Raw genomic sequence first — 17,278 nt, 5'->3', positions numbered from 1 at the left:
ACTAAATAATATGTCTGTATTCATGCTTTATGCTTCATCAGACATTTTGCTGATTCATATGGAATCTTTGAATTAAAAATATTAGAAACCATATGGATGGATGGCATCAGTGGCACCTAAACTCCCAAATAAGCACAGTGAAGCTGATTCCAATGTTTTTTTTGTGTGTGTGTGTGTGGATAGTTACATAGACATAAAAAGAAAGTACTTCTGCAAAATCTGTTTGTAAGGAAGAGCAGAATCTGTCACAACAGCACACTTTGGATAATTTGTTCAAACACAACAGGCACCTGTAAGATGTTTGGCTTAACTTATGATAAGAAAGAGCTCAGTAATTTACTGGAGAATACTTTTGCATTTCCATCCAACTAAGCATCCAGTAGAAAAGTTATTAGCAATGAGGAGAACCTGATTCTGTAGCCAGTCATGGATACTGTGATGTATGGCTATGAAAGAAAAGATTGAAGATCCTTCTGTTGGTGGCACTGATTTCTGGACAGCATGAATTAAATTGGTTAACTTGTGGAACAAAACTAGTGATCTTTAGCTTTAACTACATTGGTTTGTAAAGCCAGATGTAATGAGAAAGTAGAAAGTGGAGTTATTTTTCATTGTCAAAAGGCAGTTGCTAAAGTTTGCTTGTGCTCCTTCTAAAGTTGATTTTCTCTTGAAAGGTTCTCTGCATTATAGTCTTCATTGCCTTTTTCTGCTTATTATTTAGTTTTACATTTATATGTCACCTTTTCTCTGACTGAAAATATGATAGTTTAAAGCATCACAAAGCATCATTAAACCATAAAGCAAAAGAACCCCATAAGTATATATTTTAATTTTTGCTTTATGGTTTAATGAAACCTTATATGTAAAATGCTTTGTAGTTTATTGCTTGTCCTCACAACAATCTGATTACAAAAGTCACTCTTATTCTCATTTCACAGATTATGGCTTGGATCCAGCATTGTTGTTCCATTGGGAGACCCTCCAGAGGAGATTTGGAGGTTTGGGGGTGGGGGTGGGGGAGGCTGAGGGGAGAGCACTTGGAAGTTCTGTTCCACCAGTGGTATCCTTTCACCGGCAGAGCAATGATGCTGGATCCAATCCAGGGAATGGTGTATAAGAGGTTACAACTTTGCCCAGGGCGACTCAATAAGGCCAAGGATGAGGAGAGATTTGAACCCATATTTTCCCAAGGCCAATATTCTCTGGGCCCTGATCCAGCTAAAGTTTGTTGTGACTAAAACCCAATGAAACCAATGGAATGTGTTAGACTTAGGTTCTTTCAACACAGATTGCTCATAACTAACTTTAGGTGAACTGGGTGCACATTATCCTTATTTCCTGTACCCAATTCTGTTTCTTCTGTGTTCTGATCCTTATTGTATTAACAAGTCAGTTGAATTCTCATGTCTAGTTATTGGAGATAAATACAGAGGATCGGTTTTCTCAACTGACTGATATCCAGGACTTTCCTTATTTGGCTGATATCAACTGGGATGCTGTTCTTCAAAAGAGAATAATGCCTGGATTCCTTCCTACTGTAAGAATTTAATTATGGTTAAATATGGTTTTATATGATTTTAAAAAATATAATTATATATTATTTTATTATGATAAAAAAATCTGGAAACTATACCAGAGTCTATAGAAACTAGAGGTGGTGATGATCTTCTCTAGTACATTTTAGTAGGGAAAGCATTGAATGCATTTCAAAGTATATTGGTGAGAATTTCATGCCCAGGTAGCAGTAAAATAGGAAACATAATCTTCTAGCAATAGAAAATTTGGGGAATCTCTGATGTAAAAGAGTCAATGGGTGCTTTTGCTCTGAGAGCTTTCATTTTAGGGGAGAGTACTTTACATGGTTCACTTTTCAGGTACAGACTACAGTGTAAGACTTATCTTCCATGTTCTCTCTCTCCCTTCCTAGAAAGGGAAGTTGAACTGTGACCCAACCTTTGAACTTGAAGAAATGATCCTGGAATCCAAGCCACTTCATAAGAAGAAGAAACGCCTGGCTAAGAAGGAGAAGGAAAGCGGTAAAAATGATTCCATAGAGGTGAGACATGGATAGCTAGATAATATTTTTCTATCTTGTACTCGAGTAAATTCACACTTACACATACCAATGGACTTGTTGCTGATTGAGGATGTCAGCATTTTAATACCTTCCAGCTTTGTTAGATGTCTTCCTGACATATTGGTCCCAAAAGACCATGATTCTCAAACGGCTTACTCAGGCCTAATCACATTGAAGTTAATGGCAGCGCTCCAAATGAAGGGAAGCTTGCAGCCAAAATTGGCTGGCTGTATGACTACATGGCTGCTCATCTCTGCACATTGGGATAATAATGCAAGGAATTATTTTTTGCATTTGTACTGTGCAGTGCTGATACTGCATTTTATCTAAAATTACACTAGTGGGGAAAATTACAAGAGTTGGCACTGTTCTGCTAGCAGTTGCAAAACCACTAGTGGAACAACTAACACAACTCCTGGCCTAATGAAATGGTTATAAGTTTTGCAATATCCTGTGCAGCGCCCATTGCACAGTGCCACTGCACATGCAATGGCTTGGGGAAACAGAATCAAGTCTTGGATTTGAAATTGCACAAGGATGAAAATGGGGTTTCCGCAAGTGGTAGAAGCTTTGCACTAGTGGAGTGACACCATTGGATACAACTCATTATATTTATATAGGTGTGTGTGTGTGTGTGTGTGTGTGTGTGTGAAAGAGAGAGGGAGAGAGAGAGATTGAGAGAGAGAGAGAGAGAGAGAGCACTTTTAAAACGCAGAATATTGAGGAATTGCCAATAGCTAATAATGCTGTCTGGTTTTTGGTAACAGTTTTTTTTTAATGCCATTAGCAAGACCCTTACTGCAAACTACCATCAACCATAGACAGACACATAATTTTTATATATTCCTTAGAGTCCTTCATGTTCATGGAGACAGGGAGAAGGAATGGGAGAAAGTGAACACTCACACTGTCTCTGTACTTCTTACAGATAATGATGGGGGGAGACCTCCAGTTTGCTTAGCAACCACTCTAATGTTTTTTCCGAAGTTCATTCTTTTATCTTCCATCAGCTATGTGGAGCTGGTGTTGGGGTCCTGTGGCCCAGGGGACACAAATGCCTCTTTAATGAGATACATTCTCATAAAGAAACGCAGAAGTGGAGGTGTCCACTAGCTATTCCATGGACATATTCCTGAAAAAGCACCTGGTCCAAATTAAACAAGACAGAGGTACTATGATGACTCTAGGGTATAAAGATGAGGAAGTAACAAATGAGTTAAGTACTTTTGGAATGTACGGTGTTATGAGAAACTGTGCCATCTTTGAGCTACTATCTACAAATCCAGAACCTGTCTTACTGATATAGCACAGTGTGGCTAATGACTCTGCTGGTGCAACACAATGGAAGCTAAACAGTCCTGAGCGGCACATAAACTGTTCAAAGATGAGGCCTGACACTTTCTGTCTTGCTGAGAACAGGCAGTTGGAACCCGAGTGGCTTGCTGGCGGCCCTGAGGAGCTCGCTTCCTAGAGGGGAATGAAAGCAGCCTTGCCTCTTGCATGATCAATGCCGATCTCTGCAGTCCAGCTCTTAAATCCTTAGTTGATCTGTGAGCAGGGTTTCTGTTTTGAAGATCAGGTTGTATTTGGCTCCTGATTAGCAGTGATAAACTGGAGTTTTTGTGTCATTGAGCCTAGCCTAGGGCTGCTTCTGGTACCCACCTTCAGTGAAGTAAAATAAATGAATCCAACTGTTGGCTGAGTTGGTTTGTCCGCAGAATGTCAAACATGCTTATAATAATATGCAGCACTTATTTTTATTTAGTACTTTCATGTGCACAACACTCCAGGGTTTTCTGATTAGCACTCCCAGTAATTGAAGGATAAGTTTCAGATTCAAGATGGATCTCTCTCCTTTTTTAGCTAACAGCCTAAACTTGGCAGAGGGGTGGTGGTGAGAGCAGGAACTGAAGAAACAAAAGATGGCAATTAAATGCTTGCTTAAGAGGAGGGAATAACAGAATGGGTTGGATTCAGGTCCTTCGTTCCACCACTAGACACCACTGGTGGAACAGGGCTTGTGGGTCCTCTCCCCAGTGCAGCCTTCACACATCCTCCAAATTGTTTCAGAGAGTGGGGGGACCCTCCAGAGCAGATTTGGTGTGTGGGCTGTGGGCTGCAGTGTGGGGAGGAGAGGACATGCATGTTCCATCCTGCAAATGGTGTTCTTCTGGCAGAATGAAGGATCTGGTTTCACCCCAACCCCCAATCACATTTTCTCGCTATTATGTTCTGCTCCCTTATCTAAGGCTCATAATGTTTTACTTCCATCACTTCCCTATATCCTAGTGAAAAGTTTATCTTGGTAGCTTTAATGCCTTCCTGCATCCTATGTCACAATGAAGATTTCTCATCATCTAACCTTCTGTTTCCTCTACCACGAGAAGACCTGCCAACTTCAGAAACACCTGGAGTCGATCCAAAGGGACTTCATCATTTTCAACAGAGAAAAGTAAGTTTTGACCTAAAAAATAGACTCTATCTTAGCAAGTGTTCTAGTGCATGTCACAAAAAGTATTTAGATTTAAGGACATCTGATCAGTGCTCTTCAAATAATTAAGAAGTGAAATCCATAGGAAAGCATTGGCGGTTAGGTAATATTAAGACTCTTCCATTGGGCTGCTGCTCAAACTCGTGCATTTTAAAAGTGAAGACCAGCCAGGTTTCACTGAAGGAGGCAATCCCACTGACTCCATATTGTGAAGACCTTCCATGTGATTAGGTGTATGATTACTACAGTGGGGTTGTAGCTCTGTTCTGTTCTGTCCTATTCTATTCTATTCTGCTCCCCCTTTTGGAAGAAATTATACTGATGCAGTTAGAAAAAGAAAAGGATGAGTTCTCATCTTGAGCAGTAATAGATAAAATTATATACATACAAAATAAAATGTTTAAAGAGCAGACTATTTCTGCTAATGTGAAAGGTGAACCCATTTCCCAGTGTAGTAACTAACTAGCTAACAAGTTACGTTGATTCCTTGAATCATTCCCTTTCTACGTACAGTGATGTCTGCCAATCTGTAAAGGGCAGAGTGCTCAAGTAATAGCTTGGCAATATGGAAGTGATATGCATCATCTCCCCACTTTTGAGCCTAGTGGCATTTTAGCTGCACATCATACTGAGGTTGCCTACACACATTGGGAGCTGTAGGCCGCGCCTCTGCCGATTAGTAGGCAGGTCTAAGAAACTGGTGCTTGGAGTGGTTTATAAGCAAGACATTCTTGAAATGGATAGTATGTGGCCTTCCCGACAGTCAGTTTAAATACTGGTAAAGATGGTGCGGCATTAATTAAATTATAGCGACTGATTTTAGATTAACAGTATATACTAGAAAGTAAGCAGGCTACTCAAAGGCTGCTGAGCCTCCGTGATCTCAACTGTTGTTTTTTATTCTCTGTATTTTAGGGTGAGACAAGAGCATAATGAAATGCAAGAGAATTTGATGCTGGTACAAACCAAAGAGAATCAGGAAGAAGATGACCAAAATAATAATATTTGAAATCAGTTTAGCTACTGCTGGGGTACTGCACTCGAAGGTCAAGGCTTCTACTTTAGCTACTTCACAGGGCTTGACAAATAACATTGCATACTGCTATCAAGAAAAGGCAGATTATCTTGCTATGGAGCCTCCAAACTAGAAGCTGAGTGTCTCCGTCCGCCATAAGGAGTTAGGGCCTAGTTTCTTGCAACCGTACATAAGGCACAGATTCTTAGTTTTATGCCTTTTCTGATCTTTAAGAAAAGCACTTAACCACAAAGGGGAAAGAATATGGGTGTTTTTTTTCCCCAAAAGGGAACAAGAGTGAAGACAGGTTAAGTTCGTATATTCTTTATGTAGCATTTTTGCCAGCAGGATTTTGGGGTTGCTGATTATTGGGTTCAGTCAACTGCCTGTAGGAAAGCATAAAAGTTCTTGATTAAGTGTTTGCTAGGTGGGTGGCTGCATATTTTTTATAGATGCTTCAAAGAGATTGGCCTGAACTGCAATTACACAAATGCAATGCAAATGGAGTCCAATGTCAACATCACATTTTTCAGTAACTGCTCTGATCTAATGTTTATATTCAGTACACCAGCTCAACATACACAGAGGAGAAACAATATTCTTTGCTATGGGTTTTCCCGCTCCTTGCAATATATAGAGACCAGCTTTGTAGCATTAATCCCGAGTAACTGCAAATGGGGGATCTGAGTGTGTGGCCCTAGAACTGCCACGTGAATCAGAAAGTGAATTGGTGGCAAGTACAAATCAAGATATAACTCACGAAGATCTTCCACTAGGACCTGCTTATAGACAGAACTCACCAGCAAGTACAATGGACAACTCCTGTCACTGCAGGGGGTGGGGTGGGGTGGGGATCTTAAAACTTACCTTAACACTTTTTTTAAAGTTTGCATCTATCAGGAATAACCAGAGAGCTAGTTATTCTAGTCATTTGGTAAAGGACCAAGTTAGTTGGTTTATGGCCCCTAAGAACAGTGTGATATGGTGCATACAGTTAAGTGTGGTACTATAGCTTTGTAGCCTTAGATTGCAACTTGATGCAGTATGCAGTCAGACCTTCTAGAAGCTGCCACAGGTTTGAAGTGTCGGGTAGAGGGAAGTATAAAGCTCCACTTTTTGACAGTACTGAAAATAGTTCTTTAAGGGAAACAAATGCACTGAAAATTCACTTAATTTTAACTCTGTCCTGCTTCTTTCTGCTCCCCATGTTCCTTTCTACTCAAGCTAAAATATAGGTGTCTGAAAGACTGAATCATGTCATGGATGTGGAAATCAAGCCCAATAGCCTTGTGAGTCCTTCCCAAAGCATTTGCAATTTGAGTCAAAATAGGTTGTGTGATTATTCCACCACTCTGGGGCCAACAGCTCTCTGGCAGCCTTTCATTTTCAAGTGTGTTCTCTTCATGTATAATTTTTAAAAAACCTCTTGGCAAACAGCAATCACAATCCAGCACTTTCAAATCCCATTGATTTCAAAGGAAGAGCCAAAAGTTGGCTGGATTGTGTCCATCATCTTTTAAATGGTAATTTATTCCCTACTGAAGCAGGACATGGATGGACTCATTGTCCATTTGGATAGCCCAGCAAGCAATCCCAATTTTGCTTTAGGCCATAAAGTTTACGGATGCACTAGGCACTTTTCAGGTACCAAAAGTTGCATTCATTTAATAGTCACGACTGGGGAAGGCAATGGCAAACCACCTCGCTATAGTCTGCCATGAAAACGCCAGTGCAAGCGGCATCCCTCTAGGGGTCAGTAATGACCTGGTGCTTGCACAGGAGGAACCTTTCCTTTCCTCATTGATATTTGCTTCTGAAATATGTAGTTTATCTGCATGCTCAGAGAAGCATCTGCAGTGGAGGAGGGGGTCGGAAAGCCCATCTTTTCTCCGGGGTGTTTGAAATAGAAGTAAAATTGCTGCCTTGGAAGTTTAAATAGACAGCTGTTCTCTAAAGCCTGCTGGCTATCGCCACACATTACTCTTCTATGTGCACCCCCTACAGAAAATAATCCTCAGTATATTTTTCAACCAAACATTTTGCCTTTCTTCCACCAAACAAAGCAGACCTAGGCAGCTGGCTGTGACTCAGGCTCCCAGCTGCTTTATTCTGAGAGCAACTAAAAGGCTAAGGTCAGACACTTTCTTGATACGCAACAGTTTCAAAACTAAACAAAATTGGCATGGGATTCTTCCAGGAACAGAGCTGAAACAGTTTGGAAGGTAGTTGGGATCACATGTCTGATGTGATCGTTACATTCAAGAAAAAGCAGTGCCTTATATGGATAGGGTCAAACATCCTTCTTGTTTCCCTTTGTATTCGGTACACTAGTGTCTGCCTGGCTTTCATAAGTCTCTCTTCTGTAGCCTCAGCAGGAATTACTTCTTATAGTTCATCCCTGGACAGCAATGTTTAACTAGTCAAGATGACCATAAATTTACCCTTCCTTCAGTCATGGCACAGTAAGTATAATAAATACCAACTGTCTGAATAAGCTGGGTTATTACTGTACTGTACTCTCTTCATCCTGTACAGCAAAGATGGCCAGCAGGTGGTCCCCAGGCTCGCCTGCCATCATTCTGCCTGGCCTGCTGCACCAGGCTGAATGTTCAAAGCATTATTTCTCACCTGGCAGGTGCACATCCCCATCCAAAGAAATTGGCATTTTCTTTCCCACCCAAACTGTTGTACAGCATCAAAATTTATATAGCCCTTTAAAGCAGCTTTTGCCTAACTTTCCAGGCACCTACTCCTAGCACGGTATTGGACTTGCGTCTTAGTGCTATGCTAGCATTATCTCCACTCCAGGTCAATCCTCATGTAATACATAGGAGAATTAGCCTTTGGGGAGATATGCAATTTGTTGTCCAGCCCAGGAAGGCACAAGCCAGAAAGGATAGGGGAGAGTTCACAAAACTGAGGTGTGGTTACAGGAGCAGGGAATACCTTTTTCGGTATTTCCCATGTTTTTAAAGGCTGCACAGAAGCTGCTGTGCCTGACTTGTACGGTCAGCTTCAGACAATTTACATTACCCAGATGGTCCCTGCAGCACTCTTTTCAAACATGTATACTAGCTAAGGGAAGACTGCATTTTCCTGCAACACCAAAATGTGAGCTCAGGCTCACACTAAACAACACATTAAATACGTTCATGTTTCTGATAGCAGCAACAGGGCCCCTGACCTGGATTGGGACTGTGAGGTTTAACTCTTTCCTCACCCCCCCCCCACACAGTGGAATTCCCCCGAACCGTCTATATTTGCATCATAGCAGCTTCTTTCCCAGGACAAATAGCAGGTTTGGACAGGGGGTGGGTTTTTCATCATGAAAGCAGCACTAGGGGGAAAGGGTTAAACCTATCCACAGCTCCTTTTTTTAAGATTGCATTTTCCTATCATTCATTTAATGTACCATCCAGTTTGACCCTGTGTTGAAAAACATGTTTTCCAGCAACAGAAGCAGGTGCCCAACTCCATTAATTGTGCAGTAAAATGATTGTGTATATAGTTCCGGAGGTTGGAGGACAGTATATTAATATGCTAGTAGAAAACTCTTAAGATTTAAGAGGACATGAGCTGTGAACGATTTTGATACATGAGGACTTGGTAAAATAAACTATAATTGTTTGTATTAAAAGGATTGCAGGATTTCTGCCCACAGTTTTGTTCTATTGTCACTTAAAACAATTTTCCCAAGAAAAGTCTGACTGATAAACTTTCTTCAGCACATTATAGTACAATGGTAACCTATACGCACTGGGTAGCTTTCCGCATAGTGGTAATGGTAGATATTTAAATCCCACATGCTTAACAAATGTAAGCAAGTAGGGTTAGGCTTCATCCATGTCTCTTACAAAGAAAGCAGGTGATGAAAGAAGACACCTTGTTCATTATGAATGTTCTTAATTGGTAATTATGTCAGGTTTAATTAAATTACAAAAAGAAATACTGGGCATTTTCTTCTCTTCCATTTTATAAACATGATCTATTAAACTTTCTATAAGACTCTTTACACTGCATTGACTCTTTCCTTTAAAAAAATACAAATTCATTTAGTTATGCCATGTTTTAAAAGCCTGGTGGATTGGCAAGTTTGACACTGGAAGCCGTGCACAAGTCAAATGTCTGGTCTCTTAAATGGGGAACATCTGGACACAGACTGAATACAGCCAATGGAGCTCCCCCATCCATCTTGTGGAGCCTCTTCCCTGCTCCCTCAGCCCTTTTCCCACTGACATTCTGTGCTGAAGGGTGACAAAGGGAGCACGCAAAGACAGCAAACTGCCCATGGAGGGAGAGATTGCTCTGGCCCTCCATTGGTAGTTTGTTGCCTTTCCGGATACATGTGTGTGTTTGTGTATGCAATCGTATAATGTGAGAATGAGGCATACGTGAGAGACTAGAATGGAGTGGACAGGGGGTATAGAATGGGCGGTGGGTGTCTGGGCAAGCAGCCAGGGCTGCATGCTAGCCATATGGATGCCCCCACCCACTTTGGGCTATGTCTCTCTGCCGCTGGCATGCAGTCCTCGATATGCTTGCCCAGAGCCAATTAAGCCCTTAGGCCCCAAAAGGTTCCCAGCACCTTCGTTCTGTACAATGGAATCAGCCAATCAGTTGAAGTTATCAAGACTACCAACTGGGTAATGCAAACAGTAAGATAAATACAGCAAATACTTTGTTCACAAGAACCAGAGATTGCTTTTGCCACAGTCCCTGCATTTCTATGAGCTGATTAACACATACATACACATTATCTGGTCTCAGGATGACTTGCAGGTGAACACAAAACTGGGCGCCACCGAGCAGCATGGTTGAAGTGGTGATTGGCAAGCTGAACATTGGTTTTAGTGTCCAAACTGCAATGGCTGTTGTACCTGTGCAGGTTATTACTGTATGTTACAGTCACTGAAGGATAAGAATGTACATATGTAAATTATCCTTATGTCAGTAACGTCATTACAATGTGTGTGGAGTCCTGCAGCTCCAAGCTGGTTTGTCCTGATTTATTTTTTATGCAGCGCCAGCTTTGAAACTACCCACGGGTATCAGCCATTGGAAAAAGTAGTACTTTTAGTCATAGTTAATTGAATAGGTTCATTTTGAGGACAGCTGCAGCAACGCCTTATGGCAGCTAAAATGTAGCGATTCACTGTGGGGTCCTTCTTCAACCTCTACCCTTTTCCATGTTTTTCTGTGCCAAAAAGATCTGGTTATCCTTTGTACTCAAGTAAAATGTCCCCTCTGTGAAGCTTTAAGCCAAAAGCCTTACCCTTGTTCTGAACCCAAGCTATTTCAAAGCTATTCATCAGTGGCTTTAATTCTCCTCAATCTAATAATGGGCAAGAGAAAGAGAGGATAGAATTTAAGTTCTCCATAGTACAGAAGCATCCAGCACTGCATCTCCCTCATAATAGTAATATACAACATGTGATGTGGCTTTTGTATTGCAAGGTTCCCGTCTCTGTTCAACTTGCTGCATGTTGTAGAGGTGCGGAAACTTACAAGCCATGCATTTTGCATTATTAAATAATACAGAGCAAAGAAGACAACAGGGCTGCAGATTCTGGCAGCTGTCAGGGTTTGGCAATAATGTCTCTTTCCAGCCTGAGAGACGCACTTAACAAAAATGCTCACCAATACCAAGCCCCTTTAGGCTTGCTTAGACAACTACCAATCCATTATCTGAAAAATCTAACAGTTGGAGATTCAGACAATGGAACCAACTGTGTAGGGAGGTGGTAGGCTCCCCAGTGGAATTAATCAGAGACTGGATAGTCACCCATTAAGAATGCTTTAAACTGGATTCATGCACTGAGCAGGGTGTTGGACTTGACTTTCAGCTTTATGATTCTATGAAGACCTTGTTTAAGACTACTGAGGCTTAAATCTTTTGGGCTTCAACTACAGCTGCAAATATATGGCTCTGAAGGCAGGAGATCTATCAGAAAATATGCATACAGTGGATACAATGGAGGACATCCAAGAGTGCCTTTGTACTGCCAGAAAGCATTTCCGCTTGTGCAAAGCAGGGCACTTGATTTTCTTCAGTCTACCCTACTGATCCACTGCCTATATGTCCCTGCAGCCTTCTGTGTCCCCTGAACAACTGCTCTTGGGGTGGGGGACCCTCTGGAATAGTATGGGATATAGTATGGAGGACAGCAGTAGGTATGGTGGACTGGCGAAAATGGGTGGTTTTGCCTTGTGCGAACAGAAGTGCTTCCTGCTAGTGTAAGGCAAATGTTCAGATACAAATCAATCATCTACTTCAGATTCAAGCTACCGTTGTCTGAGCCAATATAAACACAAACATTAACCATATTGAGTCAAACCGATTGGTCCACTTTCTCTAAAGCTGGGTCTATGCATGCAATTGCTCATTGGAAGGATAGATACTGAAGCTCAAATATTTTGGCCACCTAATGCGAAGAGAAAACTCCCTGGAAAAGACCCTGATGCTGGGAAAGATTGAAGGCGAAAGGAGAAGGGGACGGCAGAGGATGAGATGGCTAGATAGCATCACCGATGCAATGAATATGAACCTGAGCGCACTCCGGGAGAGAGCGGAGGACAAGAAGGCCTGGTGTGCTGTGGTCCATGGGGTCACGAAGAGTCGGACGTGACTGAACGACTGAACAACAACAATGCATGCAATAGACAGAGGTGGTAGAATGGACTAATCACAGTTCTGAATACTCCCTTTTGATTTTTTTGAAGGCCCTAAACCCTCCCTGTAAGGAGAAAATTAGCAGGCAGGGGAAGGACTTGGCTAGAAACTATTTGCAAGGCATTTTTATAGGAAGCATTCCAAAATGTTTCCCTTATCTGCAACCGTAAGTGGCACAGTCAATTCTGCCAGCATTTTGTCACCTTACACTGCTACATGCGTAGACCAGGCCTAAGCCCATGTCTCTACCAAGGGTTAGCATAAAGGTTTTCCAAATAAAAAAACAGCAATAATGAGTATTCCATTTCAACAGCTGAATCCATGCTTGTGAATTACAGGAGGTACAATACACACTGAATATGTATCAAGCCTGAAGACTTTGGTCTGCATAATCCACTTAGCACAGCAGAGGGCAGTCAGGTGCCTTGTAATTCTAGCCATACTAAGCAAGTGTCAGCTAATATTCAGGACTTATATAGTTTTTCTCTTGTGAGAAGTGAGCCGTAGACATAGAATGGAGGTATACCCTCCTCTGGGTCGCAAATGAAGCTGAATCCCATTTCTCACCACACGTTTCTTTCTGTAGACACACACAACTGAGAGAACAATTTGTTTGGTTTCTGAATTTCAGAGCTCTCAAATAAATATGCTTTTAAAATGTGTCTTCAGTACTCTTTAGACATACCACCCTCTTTTGTAGAGGATGTTGCCCTTTATTGGGTGTTTGGCACCACCGTGTGGCAACATAGAAATAATATGAAAATATAATTCTCATATAAATGGCACACAGTTTTCAGCTACCAGACAGAGCAAGGAAAGAATGGGACTTTCAAATTAGATGCTATTGTTTTCTCTGGAAGGATGATAAAGCACAGAGGCTTGAATTAGAAACCTGAAAATTGACATTGATTTTCCCCAAATCATGGGGGGATAGGTAATGAGTAGTCCATTTATATGCAATAAAATCAACACAAGTGTTACTGTTTGTAATAACTACAGGTTATGGCTTTGCATGCTCAGAAAACTTTTTTTTCACAATGAATTTATCCTGATGGATATGGAATCTTAATTCTGTATTCAAACTGCCCAATAACTAATTACCATGAGGTGGTAACATAACATTTCAATTTATTTACACCTTCCTTACACCTTACACAATCCACAGGATTAATCTGAAACCCGGGAGACCTTGCAATAAACATCCATAATATAAAAGTCAGAAGGGGTGAGATTGGTTCTCTTGCTGTGAAAAAAGCAGAACACAGTTGTCACTTTTGAAACAAGCTTGCTGAGGAGGGAGAAATGGAAAGACACCATGGTTCTTGTTTATGACATTTAGGATGCCCTTACAATGCAATCCTGTGCATGGCTACTCAGAAGTAAGACCCACTGAGTTCAACAGGACTTACTCCCAAGTAAGGGTGTAAAAGGACTGCAGCCTTAAAGATGAGTGCTTCTGATCCACCTCTACAAGGAAAGGTTGCTTGAGCGTATCAAGGAGATGGTGAAGCAGAAATGTGATTGAAAATTTGTAAACCGTGTGAACTCCTGTACAATTTAGAGTGAGCAGGCAAGTTCACCTTTCAGTCATCTGAAAATTTAACATGGAACTTATTTAAAATAAAATGTAAAAAGATCTTTCCTATTCCACAGAGTTGACACAATTAGTTACTAATGGCCTACAATATAATCTTGGTTAAGGTAGTCATTCCTACCTTCCATTAATTTAGTGACTATTAAGTAGGACATTTAGAACATATAGCCTGGTGTGAAGGATATGCCTAAGTGCCAGACTGGCGAAGGAAACAGGAAACAGAAATGTCATGCAGACTTCCTCCAAGAACCAGATCAGTCGAGCAGGTTAAACACATCATTGAGCAAAAGCAAGAGGATTCTTCCCATGTGAATGGCTGTACTAGTCCAACGCAAGGGCTGCATTTGTGCATTTCCCCTTTAAGGCTTTATTCATGTGCATATTACTGATCAAAGAAAGGCTTTTTCTATAATCACCAGAGCAGGTGCCCGCATACCTAATTCCAGATGACAAAATTATTCACTTAAAGCATATGAAGCAAAACTGGAAGAGTCAAAAGCCACCACCGTGTGTTAGTGCAGTGCATCAAGTCAAACATGAATAAACTTAGGACAGTGTAAATAGGAGCTATCCTGTTTTACCCTAATAAGAAAGGTAGGTTGGGGCTTAAGAGATTATGACTGGGCCAAGGTCGCTCAGTGGGCTTCGTGGCTCAGTGAGGATTCAAACCTGGTCTCCCTAACCAAGTCCAACACTTATCCACTATACCACTCCAGCTTACCAAGTAATTAAGGCAGCTCCTTTGACATCTAGTTTTGTGTTTGAAGTTGTTTTATTTATGTGGAGAAGCATTCAATATTATGATCTTCCACCTGCAGTCTGAAGTGGTACACAGTTTACCACTGGTACAGTTTTACCACCACTGCTGCTATGTATGTTCAATAAGCCGCAGAAGCTACAGGTGAACACAGGGCTTCACTGTCCCTCGTCTATGACAAACAATGGAAATTTACTTGCATCTTCATAATTGACAAAGGCCACAGAGTTCAACCTTTTCTGCTTATATTTTTGAGTACAAATCATCCTGATCATGACGTGGGCCAACCATACAAACACACTGTCTCATTCTTGCAGCTTCTGCTGAAATGGTCTAAAGGGCCACCTCCAGGTTTTTATGGGTCTTTAGCAAGGGACCAGCAGTGGGACCTCTTGTCATATAGTGGCGCGTGCGCTCTCCTCTCTCTCAACTGTCTGGAAGAGGGAAGGAGGAAGCTATAATGCAGAAAGTTGGCAGGCTAATCCGGATGACAGTTTTGGGATTTGCCCTGATCTGTACCAACAGAGTCCTAAACTGTGCCCCAGGCACCACACGAACCAACCTGCTCTTCCTCAGCCAATTGAGCCTGCCTGCCTGCCAAAGCAGCTGCTGGATGTAAAACTGAACAGGCGGTATAGTAGCTGGTCTGGAGTAAGATACCTCCCCATCACACACACTCCATGCAACTGCAACAGCAGATCCAACGAAGCACAGCATTTTAGGTTATTGCAGGGATTTTAGGCTATGGCTCCTATTGGTGACCTCCTTGCTAGAACTTAGCTCAGGAATGTTCCAGCCTTTGCTGACATCTTGACACCAAGCCTGGGCACTAAAACACCCCCCCAGTGTATGGTGTGTCACGTGTGGAGCCCCCCCAAAACTGGGCAGACTCCGCACTTTCATGCCATCGGCTAACATGGGGCAGTGTTACCTATTTAAAGGAGGACTCGGTTCCAGGCTGTTCTCTACTGCACACATCAGGTTTCTGTTGCGCCTCCCGTAATTAAAAAATACATAGTTTCAGCTGTTGAAAGAGGATGGTCCTCTCTTGGTTTCTCGCACGGGATATCTTTATCACCTCTTGTAAAAAGACAAAGTCTTAGGGATGATGGATCTGTTGGTCTGAGACAACATGGTTAATGTTCATGATTATGATAACCCGGACTGAAGGAAGTTTAAGCCTGATTCTCTTGGCACAAATACTGTGCAGCTATGTATATCTACCTATAAAATCCACTAGATAGTTGTTTCATGTTTGACAAGACTCCTTTTAAAATTAAAAAAACAGGTTGACAGAAAGCACACCTAGCGTTAATAAGGGTATGTCCAGACAACAGCATTCCACTGTGTACTTAACTGACAGCAATACCCTGTATTTTCTGTTGGTTCATACAGCAGCTTCGCTGTGTGTAGGATGAGCATCCTATGCAAGTCCTACAGTTGCCAATCTACAGTGAATGGCAAGTGGGCCAGCGCTGAAGAGTAACAAACATGTGGAATGTGAGGGTTGTAGTATACACCATGTATCTTCACCTACCTTCAGTTCCATCATGCGGGCATGCCACTGATGTCAACAGGGCCACACAGCTCTGCCTTACCTGCCCACAGATCAGAGCAGAAAGGAAATAATCACTGAGGCTCCCTCCAAAACAAACACTTGCGAGAAGGTGATGCTACAACTTCACTACCAGTTTTTGTGATGTGAAAGCAAGCAGAAGTAACACGCACTGAACAAGCCAGTGAGAAGATCACTCCTAAATTAATTCAGCATGTATGTTTCCCCAATATCCAGAGCTGCATCCTTTCTCCCATCCATCCTCCCCGCAGAAGGAGTAAAAACCAACAGAAGAATTGAGGTAGAAAAAATGTTACTTTGACACAGCAAGTCAATTAGAAAGAACATGCCTTTCAATTTTTTATTCAATAAAATGTACGAAGTAATAAAATCTCTAACAGGAAGAGGCAATACAACAGAGCCATTACAAAGATGGCTGAGCTTTCCAATGGCCTCATGTGGTGCTCTGAGGCAACTATGACTTGTCAGCATTGCGTGGAAACAGAAGAACATGGACACAATACACAGATCTACTTGGTCCCCCCATCCACCTCCCGCTACCCTGCCCCATCAACTTCTGCACCCACCCTTACCCAATGCTAAACTCCTTGGTTGATTCTGCCCAAGTAACCTGACTAAACAGCTTGCTCATGTCATTAGTTTCCCAGCTTTCTTCATTCCCCTTCTTACAATGTGTCATCACACAAGCACTCACCATGTACAATTACATACTGTTAACTTAGTCACCTGTCAGATTTGCATGCATGTAAAAAAGAATGGGAAAAATATTAAGGCTATGAATAAACAAAAAAGAAAACCCGCAATATTTTTTTAAAGCTAGGTAGCGAGTAGCATTTATGAAACATAAGGCTTGAGGCTTATTGATTCTTCAAAATCTGGGTTCTTCTCCATTGTTCTTTCCTTCTTAAATATCAAGGTACCATTGCTTCGTTTTCTCAAATAACAGTTTCCCCCTTCCCCTCCCCGATTACTTGGTGCTTAACTCAGAGATGTGATATTGGAACGGCCTCCTGGAGGTGCTACTATGCGCTTGCTTGCTGAGCGAACACCTTCATCAACCTGGGTACCTGCAGGACATACATAAGATGAGGAGGAAAA

General features: G+C 41.7%; 2 protein-coding genes across 3 annotated transcripts in view; one reads left to right on the top strand and one right to left on the bottom strand.

The window, feature by feature from the left end:
- The window catches only part of STK32A (serine/threonine kinase 32A), a 108,324-nt gene extending 98,731 nt beyond the window's left edge, over positions 1-9,593 (top strand). The window contains exons 10-13 of the mRNA XM_084838725.1: positions 1,412-1,537; positions 1,928-2,056; positions 4,465-4,529; positions 5,484-9,593. Of these exons, the coding sequence (XP_084694851.1) occupies positions 1,412-1,537; positions 1,928-2,056; positions 4,465-4,529; positions 5,484-5,577 (414 nt within the window). The 3' untranslated portion in view covers positions 5,578-9,593. The remainder of the gene's footprint in view (positions 1-1,411; positions 1,538-1,927; positions 2,057-4,464; positions 4,530-5,483) is intronic.
- DPYSL3 (dihydropyrimidinase like 3) overlaps positions 1-17,278 on the bottom strand; it is a 106,491-nt gene that overhangs the window by 4,181 nt on the left and 85,032 nt on the right. The window contains exon 14 of one of the 2 annotated variants that reach the window (XR_014788373.1): positions 16,142-17,247. Coding sequence is in view for 1 of the 2 variants with exons in the window: in XM_084838719.1 (XP_084694845.1) it covers positions 17,159-17,247 (89 nt within the window). In the remaining variant the exon portion in view is untranslated. Of the gene's footprint in view, positions 1-16,141; positions 17,248-17,278 lie in introns of those variants that run through there. The other variant, XM_084838719.1, reaches the window with a different exon arrangement.

Source organism: Heloderma suspectum, chromosome 2 (assembly GCF_057233095.1).
Source record: "Heloderma suspectum isolate Gila_16-S chromosome 2, 16-S_ref, whole genome shotgun sequence".
Lineage (NCBI taxonomy): Eukaryota > Metazoa > Chordata > Lepidosauria > Squamata > Helodermatidae > Heloderma > Heloderma suspectum.
Note: the sequence above shows the minus strand (reverse complement) of the source record. Positions and strands in the feature narration are given on the sequence as shown.